Source organism: Gavialis gangeticus, unplaced genomic scaffold, assembly GCF_001723915.1.
Source record: "Gavialis gangeticus isolate Ggan-Ray unplaced genomic scaffold, GavGan_comp1, whole genome shotgun sequence".
Classification (NCBI taxonomy): domain Eukaryota; kingdom Metazoa; phylum Chordata; order Crocodylia; family Gavialidae; genus Gavialis; species Gavialis gangeticus.
This window is the reverse complement of record NW_017728995.1, coordinates 50,674,527-50,693,107: the sequence shown is the minus strand read 5'-3', so window position 1 is coordinate 50,693,107 and position 18,581 is coordinate 50,674,527. Positions and strand designations below refer to the sequence as shown.

General features: G+C 42.1%; 1 protein-coding gene across 1 annotated transcript in view; it reads right to left on the bottom strand.

Annotated features, from left to right (window-relative positions):
* Positions 1-206: 206 nt before the first annotated feature.
* The window catches only part of FARSB (phenylalanyl-tRNA synthetase beta subunit), a 72,534-nt gene continuing 54,159 nt past the window's right edge, over positions 207-18,581 (bottom strand). The window contains exon 17 of the mRNA XM_019503657.1: positions 207-892. Coding sequence (XP_019359202.1) covers positions 741-892 — 152 coding nt within the window. The 3' untranslated portion in view covers positions 207-740. The remainder of the gene's footprint in view (positions 893-18,581) is intronic.

Below are 18,581 nucleotides of genomic sequence, written 5' to 3'. Positions count from 1 at the left end.
AGCCTCTGATCAGTATATTGGATTCTTTAAACAAAAGATCACTTTGGTGTATTTAAATGCATTTCTCCATTTGCTTCAGAGTAACTAGGCTTCTATCTACCATGAAATATTTTCTTATTTTACTGTGACTTTTGAATGCTAAAGGATCAAAGGTTATGCTTGTTAGAGGGTGGCAGATACTGTATAAATCTTACTTACAAAATAGCTCTGGTTTTCATGAAATGAGTTTATTTCCCTCCCCCAACCACTGATGAGCACATGACAACCATACAGAATAAAAGCTCAGCTCCTTAGTTCTGCTCACATTCATTCAATATTTGCTCTAATCAATTATCTTATTTCATGGAATAAGAAAAGAATGAGATTCCTGTTCTGCAGCCATAATCAGTTACAGGATGAAGTTCTGTCTGTGGAACATTTCTGATTCTGGAAACTAATGGTGTGCCTTGCTATTACATTTCTCTTGTAAAACACTGTGCTCTTACCCAACTTTCTCTCTTTCAGAACCCCCCCAAAAAAACACTGATGGCAAAGTGTAGTCCTATAGCTTACATTCTTGCATTGCAGAATGCATAGCCTAATTGTAAGGTAAAGACCATATTTACCCATGGAGCCAGATGATGTTTTTTCTAGTTTCATTAAAATGTTAAAGCGCAAGTGGATGTTCCCTGCAGAGACGGACTAAAGGGCAGCATTGCCTGTAAAAGTGGATATCTGGAGGAGGGATTACAGTCCTGTCCTCATAAGAAAGGCTCAATATTGATCTCCAGGGCAGAGCATGGCATGGTGAGCTCAAATTTGGTGATAACATCAGGGTGTAGGACTCCAAGCCTTCCAATACTTTGACCTTTGGCAAAGATCTCAGCACAGCGGCCAGGGAAGAAAGCAGAGCCTGTAAAGAAAGTGAGAGAAAAATCAATATTTCTCCAGGCCAAAAAAGTCAATAGGCATTTAACAATGAGAACAAAGCTCTTATTATTAAACAATTTTCTCTAAGAATGGGCTCTTGCTTTCTAGCATTAATAGTTGTGCCATGATTGACAGAGAACAAAGCAACCTTCAGAGTTAAAAATAAAATGCGGAGGCCCTAAAGTGTGAACACTTTTCCAACTCGGGAGTTGTTTTCACCGAAGTTTTCTTCCTGTAATAGAAATCAGTGTACATAAAGGAAAGTCAGAAACACTAAAATTAAGAGACCCTTCAGCCAACTTCAGGTATGATTTGAAACCTGTGTGAATCTTCCTAAACATAATAAGGTGGGAACATAAAGCTTGCTGTCATCTAAGGGGTGAGCAGAAATGTCATGCTTCATTTCATGGTGCATTACCAGTAACTTGACCTACATTCCTTATCTGAAGAAGAGCTTTTAAGCAGTTTCATGTATATGGCAGAACTAAAGCAAAGACTGACCTAAAGGAAGTCTGAGCTGTTCCTCTAGTTGCCTCAAATCAAGCACCATGGTTCTAGATTTTGTTTGAGAGCTTTAAAAGCAAACCGTGAGATCAGAAGAGTCAAAGCTGTTTGCATCCTTCTAATGCAATAAAAGAACAATTCCACCACTTGAAGTCTGCATTGTCTGAGAACTTACACAGCAAGACTAGAAGCTTATCTACAAGAGAATTTTATACCAGTGCATGCTCAGGTTTGAATATATACAGAAATGGGTAAATGAGTACACTGGTATAAATTCCTTTGTGGGCACTCATCCTGGAATAACTTTTTTTTTTTTTTTTTGGTTGGTTGTTTCAACTTAAACCCCTTCCAAAGCGATGTACAACCCCCCCAACATTTTAAATCAAACAAGTGTCCAGGTAGGCTGGTGTAATTCCTCAACTAGCAGTACTTTCTTGGGGTATGCTAGGAGAGAATGTGCACAGGCATGTGCTCTATACTGAAAGATGAGGCATGAATTTTCCATTCAATGTCCTTTAAAGCAGAGGTAGGCAACACTTTTTAGCCGGAGTGCAGAAAAAAACCACAATATCTACCTTGGAAGGTGCTGAAGTGCCAATATGCCAGCGCCCGGAGCAGCTGTTTGCAGCCTCCCAGCTGCAGCCTACCCACAAAGCCCGGTCTGCTTGCAGCCTTCCAGCCACATGCTGGGAGCAGCCTGGGCTCCATAGCTGGCAGCAGCTTAGAGCCCGGGCTGGTGGTAGTGTACTGAGCAAAATGGCTTTGCATGCCATGCATGCCCAGGGGTTGCTACTGACCCCTGCCTTAAAGTAACTTAAAATAAGACTTGTGGATTCTCTTCTACAGCACTAGGATCTCCTGGAATCAAAGACTAGGACTCTGGACCAGCAATGGGCCAAACAGAACAGGAACACTTTAGCCAGTAGCCTTAGAGCTCCTTGTGTACCCTCCCATGAAAACACTTAAAGTGTTCACTTGGAAATCTGTTAACTCAGCAAGGGGCGATGCTAGAGTTATCAACCTTCACAACTTGTACCTTTCTTTACTTTTTTTCCTGACATTTACCATCTTGGAAATCCAACAAGGAAAGCTCAGAGTATCATGTATAGGGTGTGATAGGGGATGACCCATCAGAAGAGAGAGGCTGGAAACAGTTGTTTTTGCATCACAGTTAAGTTTTTATGGAGGCACAAAGTGAAAGCAAATATAGACATCCATACCCTTTGTTACACTGCACATACTCAAATTTGTGGCCACAGCAAGTGGTAGTAGTAATTTGTGCTGCTTTTATGGCAAGAGAGCACAGAGCTGCCCACACTCTCCAGGCATACTAACCAGATGCTCCTAGTGCTGGAGGCGCTGCAAGAATTTTGGTGCAGGACTGAGCTCCTCAAGACCCAGGAGAACCTGCCTGGCCTTTCCTGCTTGCAGTGATGCATCCGGCACTGCTGATCCACCTCATTTGGCAATATCTATTTCTAGCCAAACTTGTTTCCTCACTGTCCATTTCTGCAAACACACACTGAGACATGTAGTTCCTCAGCACGTACCTATAAGCATACCCCACAAGGAAGGACTAAAGTGCAACTGATACTGCAGCCATCCTGCTCCTTCCAGAGCCAACTTACTCTGGGCTCTGCGTGAGGAAGGAAACAGATTCCCTAGGGACACGCTTCTCTTTGGCTGCTTCGAAGTGCTAGCCAGAGTCTAGAGGGGACAGTTCCAGGCCATTGCACTGCTTAGGAGGACTCATTTAAAATGGCAGTGCCAGGTTCATTTCAGCCCCAAACACTTAAGTAAAAGCCTCTTCTACGAAATTCAAGTCCAACAGACGTTGGGCCCCAATTTATTTTCTTCTTTTAATCAGCTCAGTGGAAAAAAAAAATCTTCCTGGTGTTTGTAGCAAAAAGTTGCAGCTACAAGAATCCAAGAGTGGGATTGATTGGCTATTTTTTGTTCTTGAGTCACAGGGAAATGGATTTAAATGCAACCTGAACTGCCTGCTGTTTGTTTACTAACGCTTTTATGTTTTAACAAACTAATGTAAAGAAAAAAATGCTTTTAGAGACGCTAGTTAAAAATAGTTCTCTCTTTAAATCAAGCAAAAGTTTGGCAAATATTGATATGGACATGCACAATTGAAGTGTTAACCTAGCTAAATAATCTTTTGCTTAAAATAACATGACACAACACATAAGAAACTTCCCCCAGCCCCATCCTGAAGCTACCAATCTCTCTTACACTTTCAATAAATAAAAACACAGTCAAAAACAAAATACACTTGCAGTTAGTGGTGAAAGACCGTCTTATGTCAATAACGCTGGCACTGTATCAACTGATCTGAATGAGATACCATGATATTCTCTTACAGGCTTGAATTTAAATTTAAACTGGCACAAGAATAATGTGTCAATATGCTTTTATTGCAGGACACTATGCCAAGGTTAAGGTGTAGCAAAAAAAAATGCTTTCAACATTGTCTACTGGTTACTCAAGAACCCGGGAGACCAGCATATCAGTGCCGCTAAGGATAACCTTGAGAGAGGTTAATTTATCCTCCGAAGCCTCAGTTTACTGGGCATATCACTCTCCATCATGAGGCATAATTGTTTTTAAAATGCTTGGAGGTCTCTGGATGATGATATGTTGCACTGAAATCGCCCCACAACAATGAGTTTGTGTCACTGTATCATCATCTTGGCTATACAAATTACTTCAAATTAGCATATAACCTACAGCAGTCAATGAGTTAATAGCAAACCATACGTTTCTTTAAATGGTCCGAATTATCACTTGGTTTTAACAAGGACCATCTCAAATCTCTTCAGGAGTTGACTTTCATTGCAAAGCAAGGAGCAGTCACGTATAGTCCAAGCTATGAGAGAGCACATGTATAACTGATACTCCCCAACTAGAGCTTGTAATAAGCAGGGATGCTGAAGTAATTAGTTTCAGAAATAGTTGCTATACTGGAAGGGAGAGTGTTATGGGTATCAACATTACAGAAGTCACTAGCACAAGCTTTCATAAAGTATTCCAAAGCTATGGGAATGTTTTGCTTCTAAAATGGCTGCCTTGGAAAAGTTAAAAAAATAAATAAATCGGGAAGCTCAATGCACGTTCTAAGAAACTGCATGCTTTCTCCAAGAGATGGCTGTTTGTCAGACTTCTTGGACTCTGAGATGCTTCCTATTGTTTGAAAATTGGCTGTTGACCAGACTCTGGAATAGACTCCCAGTGGGGGTGGTGCAGGCACCTACCCTGGAGATTTTCAAAAGGAGACTGGGCATGCACCTTGCTGGGGTTATTTGACCTCACCTGTCTTTCCTGCCCAGAGCAGGCGGGCTGGACTTGATGATCTCATGAAGTCCCTTCCAGCCCTAAACTCCTGTGAATCTGTGACTTTGGGCTCACAATGCTCTACTCTTCCAGAATTTCTAACATGTCAATCAACTAGTGTAGGTAGCAGGGGAAATCTGCTGTATTCCCCCTTCCCCCGCTAAATGGGCTGTTTGGAACTAAATTATACATGTACATGTACGAGAGATTCTTAACAACACTGGCAAACTGGCACTCCATACTGGAAACCATTCTAAATTACAATATGGGCCTATAAAATGGAATGCTGAATTGGCTACTTTTCCTACTGAAACTGTGTCATTTTACCATGGTCTCTAACAAAGCAATAGCTAAAACACAGCATTGTACATATACTGTAAACTTTCCAGAAGCAGGATTATCTTTGTTTTGTAAAGGCCTTTCTTTGGTACCACGTAGGTAAAAAGCATAATAATGCATCCTCAAGGGAGAAAAGGTCTGAAAAAACCTGAATATCAGCAGGTGTTTAGTCCTTCTATCCTAAGCTTAACAAACCAAAACTGTCATGCTGGATGTTTTTCTTCAGGCTCTGCATCAGGTGGCTGGCATGTCTTGTTTTCACTGCCAGCAGTTCATTTGGAAAATGGATCTGAGTTGGTATCTTACTCTGAAGTTCCATGTTGGCATCTGTGTAAAGACTGACATAAATCGTACTAGTAGGGGACGTTCCACTGACTACCTTAACATGGTACTGGCAACTCAAACTTCCAAACTCAGCTTCTTACTTCAATTCACATTCAGCATGAAATGCCACTTATTACACTTGTGCACAGGGCTTTGCCCAGAAGACCCCGAGACATAAATGTGTAAGATCAGAGCAAACAGCCAGTAAAAAGATGAGGATGAAGAGCTGTGATAGCAGCTTCGGGATCTCTGTTTAGACCAGCCATAACCATTGCTTCCTGAGCTGGGGACATTCAGGATGTTTGTCTATGCACGACTTGGAAATTCAGCTTGATACAGTGAAGCTTTGCAAAAAAGCATGTGCTACATTCATGCATGCACACACACTTTGGTAGGTTTATAAAAGATACCACCTGCCCTTCTACAATGAAGGTGGCCATAGTGTGGGCTGACCATCTCTCCCGATGAGATCTCTAAGCTCATATCCACCATCCTGGGGGCACTGGAGGGTGATTAGTCTTAGCAAATGTACGTTGACCAAACAGCTATCATGCTACATATACTGGCTGAAGCTCAAGAGCATTTGCAAAGCTACTGGTGCTTGGAACAATGGAAGACAACTAAAGGCAGAATAAAGACAGGTGTTGGAAAGGAGGCCCATGAACCAAGGAAGGCCCAGAAATACAGGCAAGAGGAAAAGAAATGAGAAGATTCTTGTAGCAGGGGGGTAGGGTTTAGTTGTGGGACCAACTTGTGTTAAGAAGTAAGCTGAACTAGAAGGGCTTCATTACTTAGAAGGCAAGCTATGAACTACACAAAGATGATCCTAGACAAGCCAAAGAGCATTCTGAAACGGTAAAGAAACTGAGGCAACGCAATACATGTTAGGAGTTGTTATTTTATGTGCATTTCTTGTGCTACAAAGTAAAAAGTAATGGTGCTTTGATTCCTACACAAAGACAACGTGCAGCTTATACACTACATTTTCATGTGCCCTTAAAGATGTAACCTATAAAGCTCCAAAACATTGATGTGGCTTTAGCTTATAGAAACAGTGCATTTAAGCTACCTATGTACCTGGGACCCTTTCACTGTTGGATATAGAGCTCTGTTCTACTAGTAGTAACAGATAGAGAAACTGCATATGGAAAATATGCTGGTGACACCAAGGGAGGAAACTGGGCTGCAGCCAGTTGAGACCCTGGGAGGCTTGAAACGTACAGGCCCAATGAATTGCAACCCAACACAATTTTTTCAGTGTCAACAGGGGAAGCATAGTTTGATTTGTAACAGTCAGCAGACAAAAGAAAGAGGAGGTAAGAATTCTTGTCTCGTTTGAATAAATCTAATTTTAAAAATTAAATTGATGCCTACCACTGCTTCAATTTCACAAAGTCTTCCACTTAAAATGCAAGTTCCACACAACCCTGACGCAAGAAGGAATTCAAACTCTATCTTCCCAGCAAAGCTCAGAGCAAGAACTTGTAGTTTTTTTAGCAGGAACTTGGGCAGCACTATAATTTGTGGTAAACACAAACTTCACCTGAAAAGCATCAGTAGTGATTAGCTAACATGCAAACAATGACTTAACTCTTTGTTGCTATATCAATAATTACTGGGACAGTTAATGCTGTACGTTTTGCTTATGCCAGAGATGTCTTATGAGCTGGCACTTAAAGATAATGTACTATGCCATCACTTTCAAGAACAATAGTAGCTCTTTTTTTAATCTGTATCCTGGAACAAGCAAATGAACAAACCTTTCTACCCAGGAAAAATAATCAAAAAGCTTCACTTACAAATAGCACTTCAGGTATGTAAACTTCACCTTGAAATTCAGTTGGAGATCTCATTGTCCTTTCTGGTGAGACTCCTTAAATGTCAGAAGCTAAAGGGATGGTCAAGAAGGTCCATCTTTCTAATATGTCAACAGTATAATCGGTAGCTACGACACTGAGTGTAGTGAAACGTGATATGTCTTTCTACAGAAGAGATGCTAAAGGCAGTAATGTCTTATCCTGACATACTATACACAAGCAATACATAAAAGCCATGTCTCTCCGGTGCAAATAAGAATTTAATTTCCAGTAGTCAGTGAGGTGGAAATAATACCTTTAATTAAAGCTTCTGTAGCATCTCAGAATCCATAATTGCCTTTCTGCTTTCAGGCAGTTGGGGCACTTTGATTGCTCTGGGGATAATTCTTTGGCCAGTAATCCAATAGAGTACCTGGTCTTTTGCACGTTTTCTGGTTAATTGACCTTCAAAAGGCTTGGCAAGCCCTTTATGCTCTTCGTTGTCAAACACCTTGCACAGTTTCTTTTCTCTGTCCATTCCCCCTCCTCCTCCCACTTTTTAAAATAAAAGATTAAAGTAATATTATAGGTCTAGAGTTGGGATAAGCTTTAGAACCTACCAATTCATTCCTTTAACTTGAAGGAATGTCGGAAGTTGAAGCTTAAGAGGGTACCTGAGTGGACCTGAAATTCTAAAAGCAACCGACCCATGTGGCCTCAAGTCTTTCATCTTAATTCCCATTCCCACTGGTTACTTTATCTGCCCTTTCACTTTCTTCTACTTGACCCATCTTTTGAAGTGCCTCACCCGCTCTATGGTAGTGTTGGAGTGATATTGAAGCTGTGATGCTCTAGGAATTATCTGAGAGGCAAGGATATTTTTGAGTGACTTTTTCTGTTGTTGTTTACTGGACCAACTGCATGGCCAGGATAAAGTTAGACAAGCTTCTGCAGGCAAAGCATTCTTCCTTGTATCATATGAAAGCTTGTTTGACTTTCTCAACTATGCAGATATCACTCAAAAAATCTCGTCTTTCATCTGTTGTATTTTGTAGGGGTCTTTTTAAATATTATATTTTTAAACATTACATTTTACACTGACTTTCTGAAAACAAGGCATTAGTACAAGTGGCTGGGTGTCAAGCATACAGCTTTTGGGGCAGATCCAGCTTGTGGGCCTCAGACTGACAACACGTGAAGGGCTGCTCTGGCGTGCAGGCTGACCCTGGTGCCATGGACACTGCAAGCAGCATGTCAGCCCAACCCTGCACACTAGCTCTGGGGCAGGTCCAGACTGGGCTGTGTTGGAGCCAGCATGCACGGCTGTCTGGCAGGGCTCTGTATGCACTGTGTGCTCCGTGCTGCCCTCAGCACCATGAGCAGCACCCGTTGCACCAGGTCCAACCCTTGCAGCATGTGCACCACATGCTGGTCCGGCTCCGGAAAGGTTTGTGCCACCTGTGATGCACAGGCTGGATTCAGCATTGTCCGTGGCACAAGGGGGCAACACAGTGCCGTACCTAGACTCCTCGTGACCCCAGGTGAACTTTTAGTATCAGGCCCCCCTTCGCCAGAGACAATGATCTCGTAGTGTTTATGTCTGTGAGTGTGTTTTGAAAAGTCACAAAAACAATATGATTTTTGTCTCTCAAACTGAAATAATGATACATATAAACCAAATTCATGGAAATAAAAATACAGCATTAGATATATGTATATACGCAATATTTAAAACTTTTTTTTTCCCCATTGGGCCTTGGGCAGCTGCCCAGTTCACTCATGCCTGTGTCTGGGAGGTCTAGGCCAACATGAGGAACATGCTGCACTGCTTCCCCTCCTTTCTCCCAGTCCTGCCTCAGCCAGCTCTCTCTTTTGGCATGCACAGACAGACTAGGGCTCAATCCTAACTGGCCCTGGAGCCAGCACTTGGGGCAGGTCCAGTGGGGTGCTGTATGCAGTGCACACCTCATGCCAGCTCCCTGTACCACAGACAGTGCTCATGGCACAAGGACAGCATCTGAAAAGATAAATCATTTCCTTCACACCTCATGTAGAACTCTTAAGATTGAACTCAGTGGAAATCCTTGTTTCCGCTCTCAAAGAAAATTACATTTCTATAATCATTGGTTCTATGGATTATTCTAAGGCAGATTTACTGTGACTGCTTCTTTGACCACTTGTTTGGCAATACATAACCTAAGTAAAAATTCAGTTCTGTACTGCTTTAGGGAATTTAATCTGCATAAACTACAAATTAATCTCCCACATACTGATGAGATGGCTCCAAGCTTTTAAGAGTAGGATCTTAAATGATCCCCAATACTGCAAGCCACTTTGAAAGTGCTGAGAAACCAACAGATTTTGAGTTCAATCAAGTATTAAAAAAAACCCAACCCCAGTACAGCTAGTAAATGAGGTTACTGAATTCAGTGGAAGTGACTAGTCAGTTATCAACCTTAGTCTTCAATTTTTTTTAATAGCCCGCCCTTTGCCACAACAAGATGTATTGGTATACCAGATACTTTGGACAACTCTTATGATTGTAAACATATGGCTAAAAACTTTAACAAAAAATCAACCTGATCACACTTGGAGCAAATTTCTTGTACCGTAAAAGAAAGTAAACATTTAATTAAAATACACAGGAGGAAAAGAAAAAAACAAAAGCACAAAATTAATTTAAATAATTATTTCAAAGCCAACTGCAATTACATGTTGTGATCCTACAGATTCGGGGCTCACCGTGTTTAGATTAAAAGTAAACTTTTATCATACTAATTTTCCTCCAAGTTTTTACAGCTACTCAGCTCATTTACATCAGGTATACGCAGGGCAATGGGACAATCAGTTATTTATATGTGTGGATAACATTGAATACCTGCAAATAGAGTTCAGTGCTCGAGTCCCTGTGGGGATAGCATTATATTACATATGTACTTGGGATTATCAGCAAATATTCTGTTCATAAAACAAATTAAATAAAAGACTGCATTTTAATTGAGCAAAAACAGAAACAAAGAATTATGAGACTACCAAGTACCCTAAGATACAAGATGGAAGTACAGTATACGCAGTTGGATATATTTTTGATAAAATGTAGATAGCAATGATTATACGAGCTTACTTTTTATATATTATACCTCTTATTTATTATTTTGATTTCTTCAGATCTGCTTTTTCTTAAAAATCAGCAGATCTGGTTAGCTCTGGAAACATTTTACAGATTCACAGAAGTTTAGGGCTGGGTCCAGCCCCCCTGCTCTCTTGTACAAAGCTAGTGACTGAGATTTTGAGAGAATGCCTGACAGTCTGTAAGCGCAGTTATTGCTTAATATAGTGATGTCAGTGTTTGAGATCATAGCTAGGTGGCTCCTTAGCATGGCTGTAACAGATTTTGTAGGCTGCCTATATCTCTTACTATCAGGTTTCAATTATTTTTTTCTCCATTTGTGCAGAAGTTCACTGACATCTAACAATTATTTATAATTCTAGCCTAGCTTGATTTCTCATCCTTGCAATTCAAGTGCAGCTGCACAAGTGACAGTAATAGAGAAAGTGCTAGTATAAACCATGTCATCTAGTGATTTAGAAATGTAACGGATAAGGGACAAAACAGAAGTTCTAAACCCAATGTTGTACACTATAATACCACTGATGTCATGTAAACTGATCTGTGTTTAAAAAACAAAACACACACACACACAAATGCTGTACTGCTACCACTCTACAGGAGCTTGATTACTGTGTGGTTCTGAGGTCTAAGGGAAGTAAACATTTAAGATCACGGATATGAATGACAGGATTTAATTTGTTCCTTGTATGAGTAACCAGATCAGATCCTATTTAACTGACATGCCTGTAGGAAAGTGTATGCTGAAAATAAAACCTTGGGGAAATTCTTTCCACTCCTGTATGTTTCTATAGGAATTACTATTTTCACAATAAATATACTGTTTCACTGCATTTGCTTTTATGCATGTTGTTAGGAGAAATGGCATATGTGGATCAGGGTCTACCTGAGTTATAAAGCAAAAACGGCAAAACAGCCAGGTCCTTATCTGTTTTTAGTAAGGCTCTGAAATAATATCTATATCAGTAATATTGAATGTTACTAGTTAGCGGTCTGTACAGGCAACCCCCGCTTGACATGGTTTTGCTATAGCGCTCGTTTAAAATATGCACCTGTTTTCACTTAGTGCTCAGAGTGTTTTGTTATAATGCTCCGTGTGGGAGAAACACTAATGGTGGTGGCAGTGAGTGAAGAGGTGAGTGACAGCCAGTGGAAGCCTAGGGCAGGGCAGCAGGAGAGCAGGGTTTGCTTCTGCATGTGGTGCTGGAATTGGCGGGGAGAAGTGGCAGTGGTGAGGAGGGAGTCACATGACCGCAGAGCCTGGGCTGGTGCCCAGGGCCAGGGCTGGCAGGGCCCAGGGCGGGCAGGAGTGAAGCAGGAGCCTGCAGCTAGCAGGCAGGTAGGGAAGAGTGGCGGTGACAGCAAGAAGGGGCAGGTGGGCAGTAGACATGAGGGCAGGGCCCAGGCTAGCAGGACCGCTGGAGCATGGGGCCCAGGGTGGCAGGACGTGTGTGTTGTCCCCTGCCCCAGACCTCAGCAGGGCCAAGCCTGCGGGGCACCCCCGCCCCCGGGCTGCAGCCCGTACCCTCTTCCGGTCACGCACTCAACTGCAGGGCATGGACACTGTCCTGAGCCTGCAGCAATCTAGCAGTGGCAGATAGATGGCAGTGCCCTGGAGGGAGCCACCACTGGGCAGAGAATGCAGGCACTGGTGGACGGGTGGTCCCACTGCTTCCCCTGTGCCGGCCAGAGCCTTGCTGCCTTCTCACTGTAAATCCCTGGCGGTTTCGCTTAGCACTTGGTTTTTCCAGAACCAGTTAAGAGTGCTAAGCAAGAATTCCCTGTACATCCTGTCTAATCCAAAAGTTAGCCTGGCATTATTTGTGTCATTTGCTTCTTTTCAAATCTAGAGAATTCCCAATTCCAAATAATTGTAAAGATCAGGTTCCCCCCTTCCCATGTGTAATCATTTGACTTGTACTTGAAGTGAAATATGTACAGGGCCTAAAGATTTAATGTTAGAAGGCCTAATCCCCCTAATTCAATGATGGTCTTTCATACCCTTTTTAAACTTCAAAAGAGGAAACCCTTTACCATACAGTAGTGCTTGGAATTAGTCAGCCAGACAGACAAGGGAACAAAGCATTATTGAACCTTATTCTCTACTGCTCTTTGGGCAGGGATATCATTCATTATGTTTGTATGGTACACAGCAAAAATGGGGTCTAGCCTGGCTGTAGCCTTCACACACTATCTAATATAAATATAAAAAAAAATAAGGCCCAAGCCAAGCAAGTGCAGAAATCTACTTTAACCGTATTTTCCCACATCTGTGTGTTTTAGTTTTTCACGCCTTAGTACTAACCATCTTTCCTTGTGACCCCTGCCATTACCCAGTCTGAGATGGGTAGAACCACCAGCAACTGGACTTTGGCTGCCACACTTCACGCTATTCAGAAAACAATTGGGCTCCTCGGCATGAAACATCCTGTACAATTAAATTAAGGACATCAGCAACCACTCTTTTTAAAAGGAAGACTTACGTTTTGTAGGAATAAGATTCCTATCTACCAAAAGATGAAATACACTTCTAAATCAAAGATGACGTGATCCTAAGGAAAGGTAAAGGCAAAGTCAGTTCCTCCTCCAGGGGTCTGAGCTCATAACTCTGCATCTCTCACTCTTGACAAAAATTCTGAATCAGAATAGACACTATAAGCGCTTGCCGCATTAATGGGTGTAAGAGCAGAATGCTGAACTCCATACGTGCCAGTTAGTTGCAAGCGTGATTTACAACAAAGAGGCACTAGAGTTCCAGGGTTATAAAACACTGAGTCAAGTCAGAAGACATAGTCCCAATTCCTGGCTCTGACAAATTTCCTGTTGAAGTCCTGAGCACGTAACTTAATATCTGTACTTCAGTTCCCTTATTTGTGAAATGGGAATGACAGTGTTTATCCTCCAAGGCTCAAGGGAATTAAGTATTACACACACTATACAGAGTAGCAAATACATGCGTCACTTTTAAATTCAGGTACTCTGTGTCACATGCATCCTGTTTCAAAATGCGTGGAAGTCTGAAAGCTCAGTTTAGGTCTGGAATTCTACAGCAATTTTAAGATGAATGATTTTCCTCACACATTCATCATTAAACCCTGAGAAGAACAGATTAATTGCACATTTCATCATGGAGAGCTTGGCACTAAGTTTTTCAGTGAGCCACAAGTTTGGGCTGATAAACGTCCAAAACTCTGAGTCTCACAAGACAGATGGCCAGAAATGTGTGTCAGCGTTTCTGTCAAAACAAACGTATGTGGGAAAAGGTCTGTACCAGTTCTTTAAAATGTACATTTGAGGAAAAATAAAACCTAATTGAGGCTGAGTTCTAAATTAGAACTGTCTTCATGAACAACCCGTATTCTAATATATTCTGCAGTCACTGATTATTGTGGTCTTCTTATTTTGATTCGTAACAATTACCACTTTTTAAAATTTGTTCTGAAGCAGACCATTGAGAATCCAAATGGAGCTCATACTCCCCTCATGGAGGTGTTATACACAACAAATGAGAGAGAGACCTTGTCTGCTAACGCTTTAACATTTAAATGAGCTGGGTGGAGGAGGGAAGGGGGAGGACAGAGGCAAAAATGCCTTGGTTAAGTTTACAGCAGGTCAGTGTAAGAGAAAAAAAAATCTCTGCAATGAAATCACATCTCAGTTGTAGTCAATGGGTACATCTATACGTATGCTTTACTGTGGAGTAGACTAATTTGCTGCACTGTAAAGTGTCACCATCTACATGTGCAGCAGTATTAAGCCACAATACAGTGGAGTTGAAGATTGTACTTTTGAGGAATAATTAGCTGTAATTAAACATATGTGCAGACATTGACCGTGGGCATAAATTACACCTGGTCAGCCCAGCCAGCCAGGGGCCAGACTCCTGTCTGCCACCTAGCCATATCTGGCACCGTCATGCCCCAACCAGACCTGACACCACCCCCCTGCCTTCTGCCAGCTTGGGCCTGCTCTGCCCCAGCTCAAATTTGCTGCTGTACTGGGCACATGTGTAGACCTGGTGCCCAGGAGCAGTTTACTGTGGCTCAGACTACTCCAAAGTTTATTGCTTTGCATTTAATTGCATATATAGATGCACCCAATGGGACTTTCAGCACTGTCGCCAAAACTGCACCCCAAATTGACTCTGGCCCCACATGCAGATCGAAGGGCACACACCACCCAAGCTCTCCTGGGGTGCACAGAGGGTGGAAGCCGCCCCCCTCCTGGACGAGCTGCTCATGGCTCTGTCCGGCATCCTGCCCCAGCTGAGCAGTGTCTCCCCTAGCCCCACTCCCTCCCTCACCCTGGGGGCCTCACATGGCTGCCTAGTGGTTACATCCTACCATATTCTGTGTTGCAGTCTTCAAGTACCTTTACAGATCTAGGGTCAGATTTCTAAAGGTATTTTCTTCAATGGATGCTAGGCACCTAAATACCTTTAAAGAATCTGACCTCAGGACTCAGTGTTGGTAGCATTAAGAGTCAGAGTTGTCTAAACACTGCCAAGCCTTGCGTGGAGGTCATATGCTTCCCTTACTGTATATAGTGGAAAGAGAGACCTACCATCCACAACCTTTTTCTGTGTATTCCTTCATCTTTCAGTTACTTTGAAGCTAAAGCCATCTCTCTTCTGCATGTTAACAGATAACATACATGGACTACCTAAGTATACAGCGCATAAACACGATGGTAGAAATGTTAAATAATCTATATAGTATCACACTGATGACTTAGCCAGGAGTCATGGTCCAGGTATTGTACATTATAGAATGAAAAGCACCCTTACCTCAAAAACCTAGTCAAAAGTATATTATGGCAACAATGGGCAGATGCTAGACAAGGGAACACAATGCAACAGTGAATGCACACAGACCAAGATGTTACTAAGTAACACAGCCCAGGACTGGGTACTGATGGGTTCCCTGTTTAAGATCACATAATCAAATGAGATAAATGTGTGTGGAAAGAAATCTTTTATTTGGAAGATGGATACTGGAGAACTTATGTAGCCAACAATAAAACATTGCTAGATTTTTCTAAACCATTACTTAACACAAAAATATTGCACCCAACATGAAGCAACTAATTAGACCTTGTTAAGATGGAAAAAGATGAATTAATCATTGAATTGAATAGCTGATGACTGCACAGGTACCAGGGATCAGGTACCCAAGACTCACTTATCTTCAGTATGAGAACAAAAGATATGGTTTCAACCAGTGAAATGTACAGTGGTGTTTCAAAGGCACCAATTTCCCAGAAATCAGGAAAGTTAAGAAGTTTGACATGGAAGGAAAATTTTAGACAAAAAAAAAAAAGTGAATGAAAATTGGGATCCCAAAAATGACTTCAGAACTTAGAAGTAAAAGAAATCCTGGCAAACATAAAGGCCTATTATCTCCAACTAGTAAAACTGTTAATGATGATGTAAAAATGTCTTAAGTGTTCAGGAATATTTCTGCTTTCCATTTGGAAAGAAGCAGGACAGTGTGCTTATGAAGACAATGACATACTGTCCAATGCATCCATAACTAAAGATAATGTTAGACAATATGCATCAAGAATAACACCTCCACCCCCAGACACTTTGCACTCAAGAGTTCTCAAAGTTTGAAAGACCATCTTTGACCCAAAGATGCTAATTCAATAAATCTTGGAATACTGAGAAAATTACAGGAGACTAAGAGTGCTAAAGTTGTTCCATTATTCCAAAATAGCAACCAGAAAGGGCTCAATAATTATAGACTGGTTAGCTTGACATCAATCTGGGTCAGATAATGTAAAAGCTGAGAGAGGTTTCCACTGATAAAGAGCTCAAAAGATAAGAATATAATTAATGTCAATCAAGATTTTATGCTAAATAGGCCTTGTCAAACAAACCTCTGCCTTCATTCTTTGAGATTACATGTTTGATTAATAAAAGGTATCTGCATAGGCATAAAACAAAAATTATCACTATACAGTAACAATAGGGAACACATTAAATGGTTAAACTAGCTTACAGAAGGTGAATCTATATGTGTGCTTAACTGCGCAGATGACTACTTTGCTGCAATGTAAAGCATCACAGTTGACACATGCAATACTATTAGACTGCAGCAAATTGATTTTTGCTGCACACTGAACTAAAGGATGCCATACCTATAACAATGTGGGGCAGGGGAAATATATCCTAGGAAGCAGTATCCTTTGACAAGAATTTAGGGGACAAACATTTAGTACAGACTCCAAGTTTGCTGCTGTGAGGCAAAGAATTAATCCTTCATTTGTACAAACTTGGAAACATAGGTTTCCCTCGCTTTATGCTGTACATGCATTCCTGGAAAACAGTGCATAACTCGAATTTGCATACAGGGAACTCACTTTACAATATAACAAATAGGAATATGTTCCAAGACCTCAACTGTACTGACCCCCAGGACCCATTTCTACCACTTACAAGACAATTTTGGTATTTGCCAACAGCAGACAGTACACACAAGCACAAGGCACTATCATAATGAGGATGGCAACTACAGAAACATGTCGCAGATGAGTGAGGAGACTATATTTTGGCATGTGTCACTCCCACAATGCACCGCACAAAACAGCTGACTGCGGGCTTCTACCATACCAATCACATAAGAATGAATTTACCTCGCATATAATGAAGCTTTGGTATAAAAAGGGTCATCGCATAAGAGTGAATTCACACATACAGAACCCGTATGAAGCGAGGGAAGCTAGAGAGGTGATTTTTACTTCTGTGTAACAGTAGTTGTGTGAGATTTATTATTTATTTATTTACTTATTAGAATACTGCATACTGTTTTGGTGCACATGCTCTGGAAGGGATATTGAAAAAGTCCAGAAAGAGCCATAAAAATTATTTGAAGGCTGGAGAAATTGCCTTCAAGTGAGAAGCTTAAAGAGCTCAATTTGTTTAGTTTGTCAAAAAAGATTAGAGAAACTTAATTACAGTGTGTAAATCCTTTCATGGAGAGAGAAATACTGGGTATTAAAAAGCTCTTTAATCTAGAGGAAAAACGCAAAACAAAAAACTCAAGGCAGACATTTAAATGAGAAACTAGGACAAATCTTCTACAGCGGGGATGACTAACCAATGGAATAAACGATCAAAGAGAAGTCTTGGTTCCTCCCATCTTTGAAGACTTGAAATCTTGAGTAGATTGAGAAGTTATGCTTTAGTTGACAAGGGTTAAATGGGTGGAGGTTAAAAGCCTGGGATAGACACAAAGTTGGACCAGAAGATCTAATGAATCCTTGTGGAATAAATTTCTATGGGAGTGTCCACATATGCAAGCACGCGCGCTTGCAGCAGCTCAAATAGAAGCGATGCAAATTTGAGACAGGGCTTTTTGCCTCAGTGCACATGCCTGGACATGCATTTTGGTGTGGGGCAAATTGTGCCACTTAGGGCAAAATAACCTTGCCTGGCTCCTCCTGGATCTGCAGCCAGGGGGAACTAGAGCCTGGGGCTCTAGTTTCCCCTGGCTGCAGATATCTGTGCTGGCCCCAGCAGTATAAAAAGCTGCCCTGGCAAGTAGCTTAGGGCTACTTGCTCTCAGGAGCTTCTGCAGCCTGGCCAATTGGCATCTGGGGACACTAGCCCCTTGCACCAGCTAGACTGCCGAAGCAGCCCTGAGAGTTGGCTGCAATGGGTAGAGGGTGCAGGGGTCTGCCAGTGGGACCTGCTGCCACCTGTGGCTCCAAAGCTGCATGCCTGCCAGACCTGGATGGGGACTACATAGCCAGTAGAGGCACCTGCCCCCCTGGGCCAGCTGCCGGTGGGCTGTGGATGCACAGTTGCCTTTGTGCAGCACTACCTGGAAGATGTTCCCATGTAGTGGCCTGTTTTGAATTGTTAAAGCATAGCCTCCTGGCCCCAAGTGGCCAGGAGGTCGGCCACCTCCAGCTGGGTCCCAGGTGCCAGCCCTGAGCAGGCTTTTCTGCCTGGGTACTGCCACTTGCCTCCCTAGCAGGAATCCCAGTGTTCCCTGTTTAAAACCTGCAAAAAATCTGAAAAAAATCCCAATTCACTCTTTAAAATACCCCAAAATCCTACAGCAGTGGGAACAGTGGCAGTGTCAGAGGTGCCTTTTTGCAGGGGGTGCACTGCCATGCACAGGGGGTGTACGCCCACAGGAGTCACCGAGACTGGGACCTGGGCTCTGTGCCAGGTAAGTAGGGGGTGGGGGGAGCTGGAGGGACTATTGAGGATGTGGGGGGGACCATGGGGG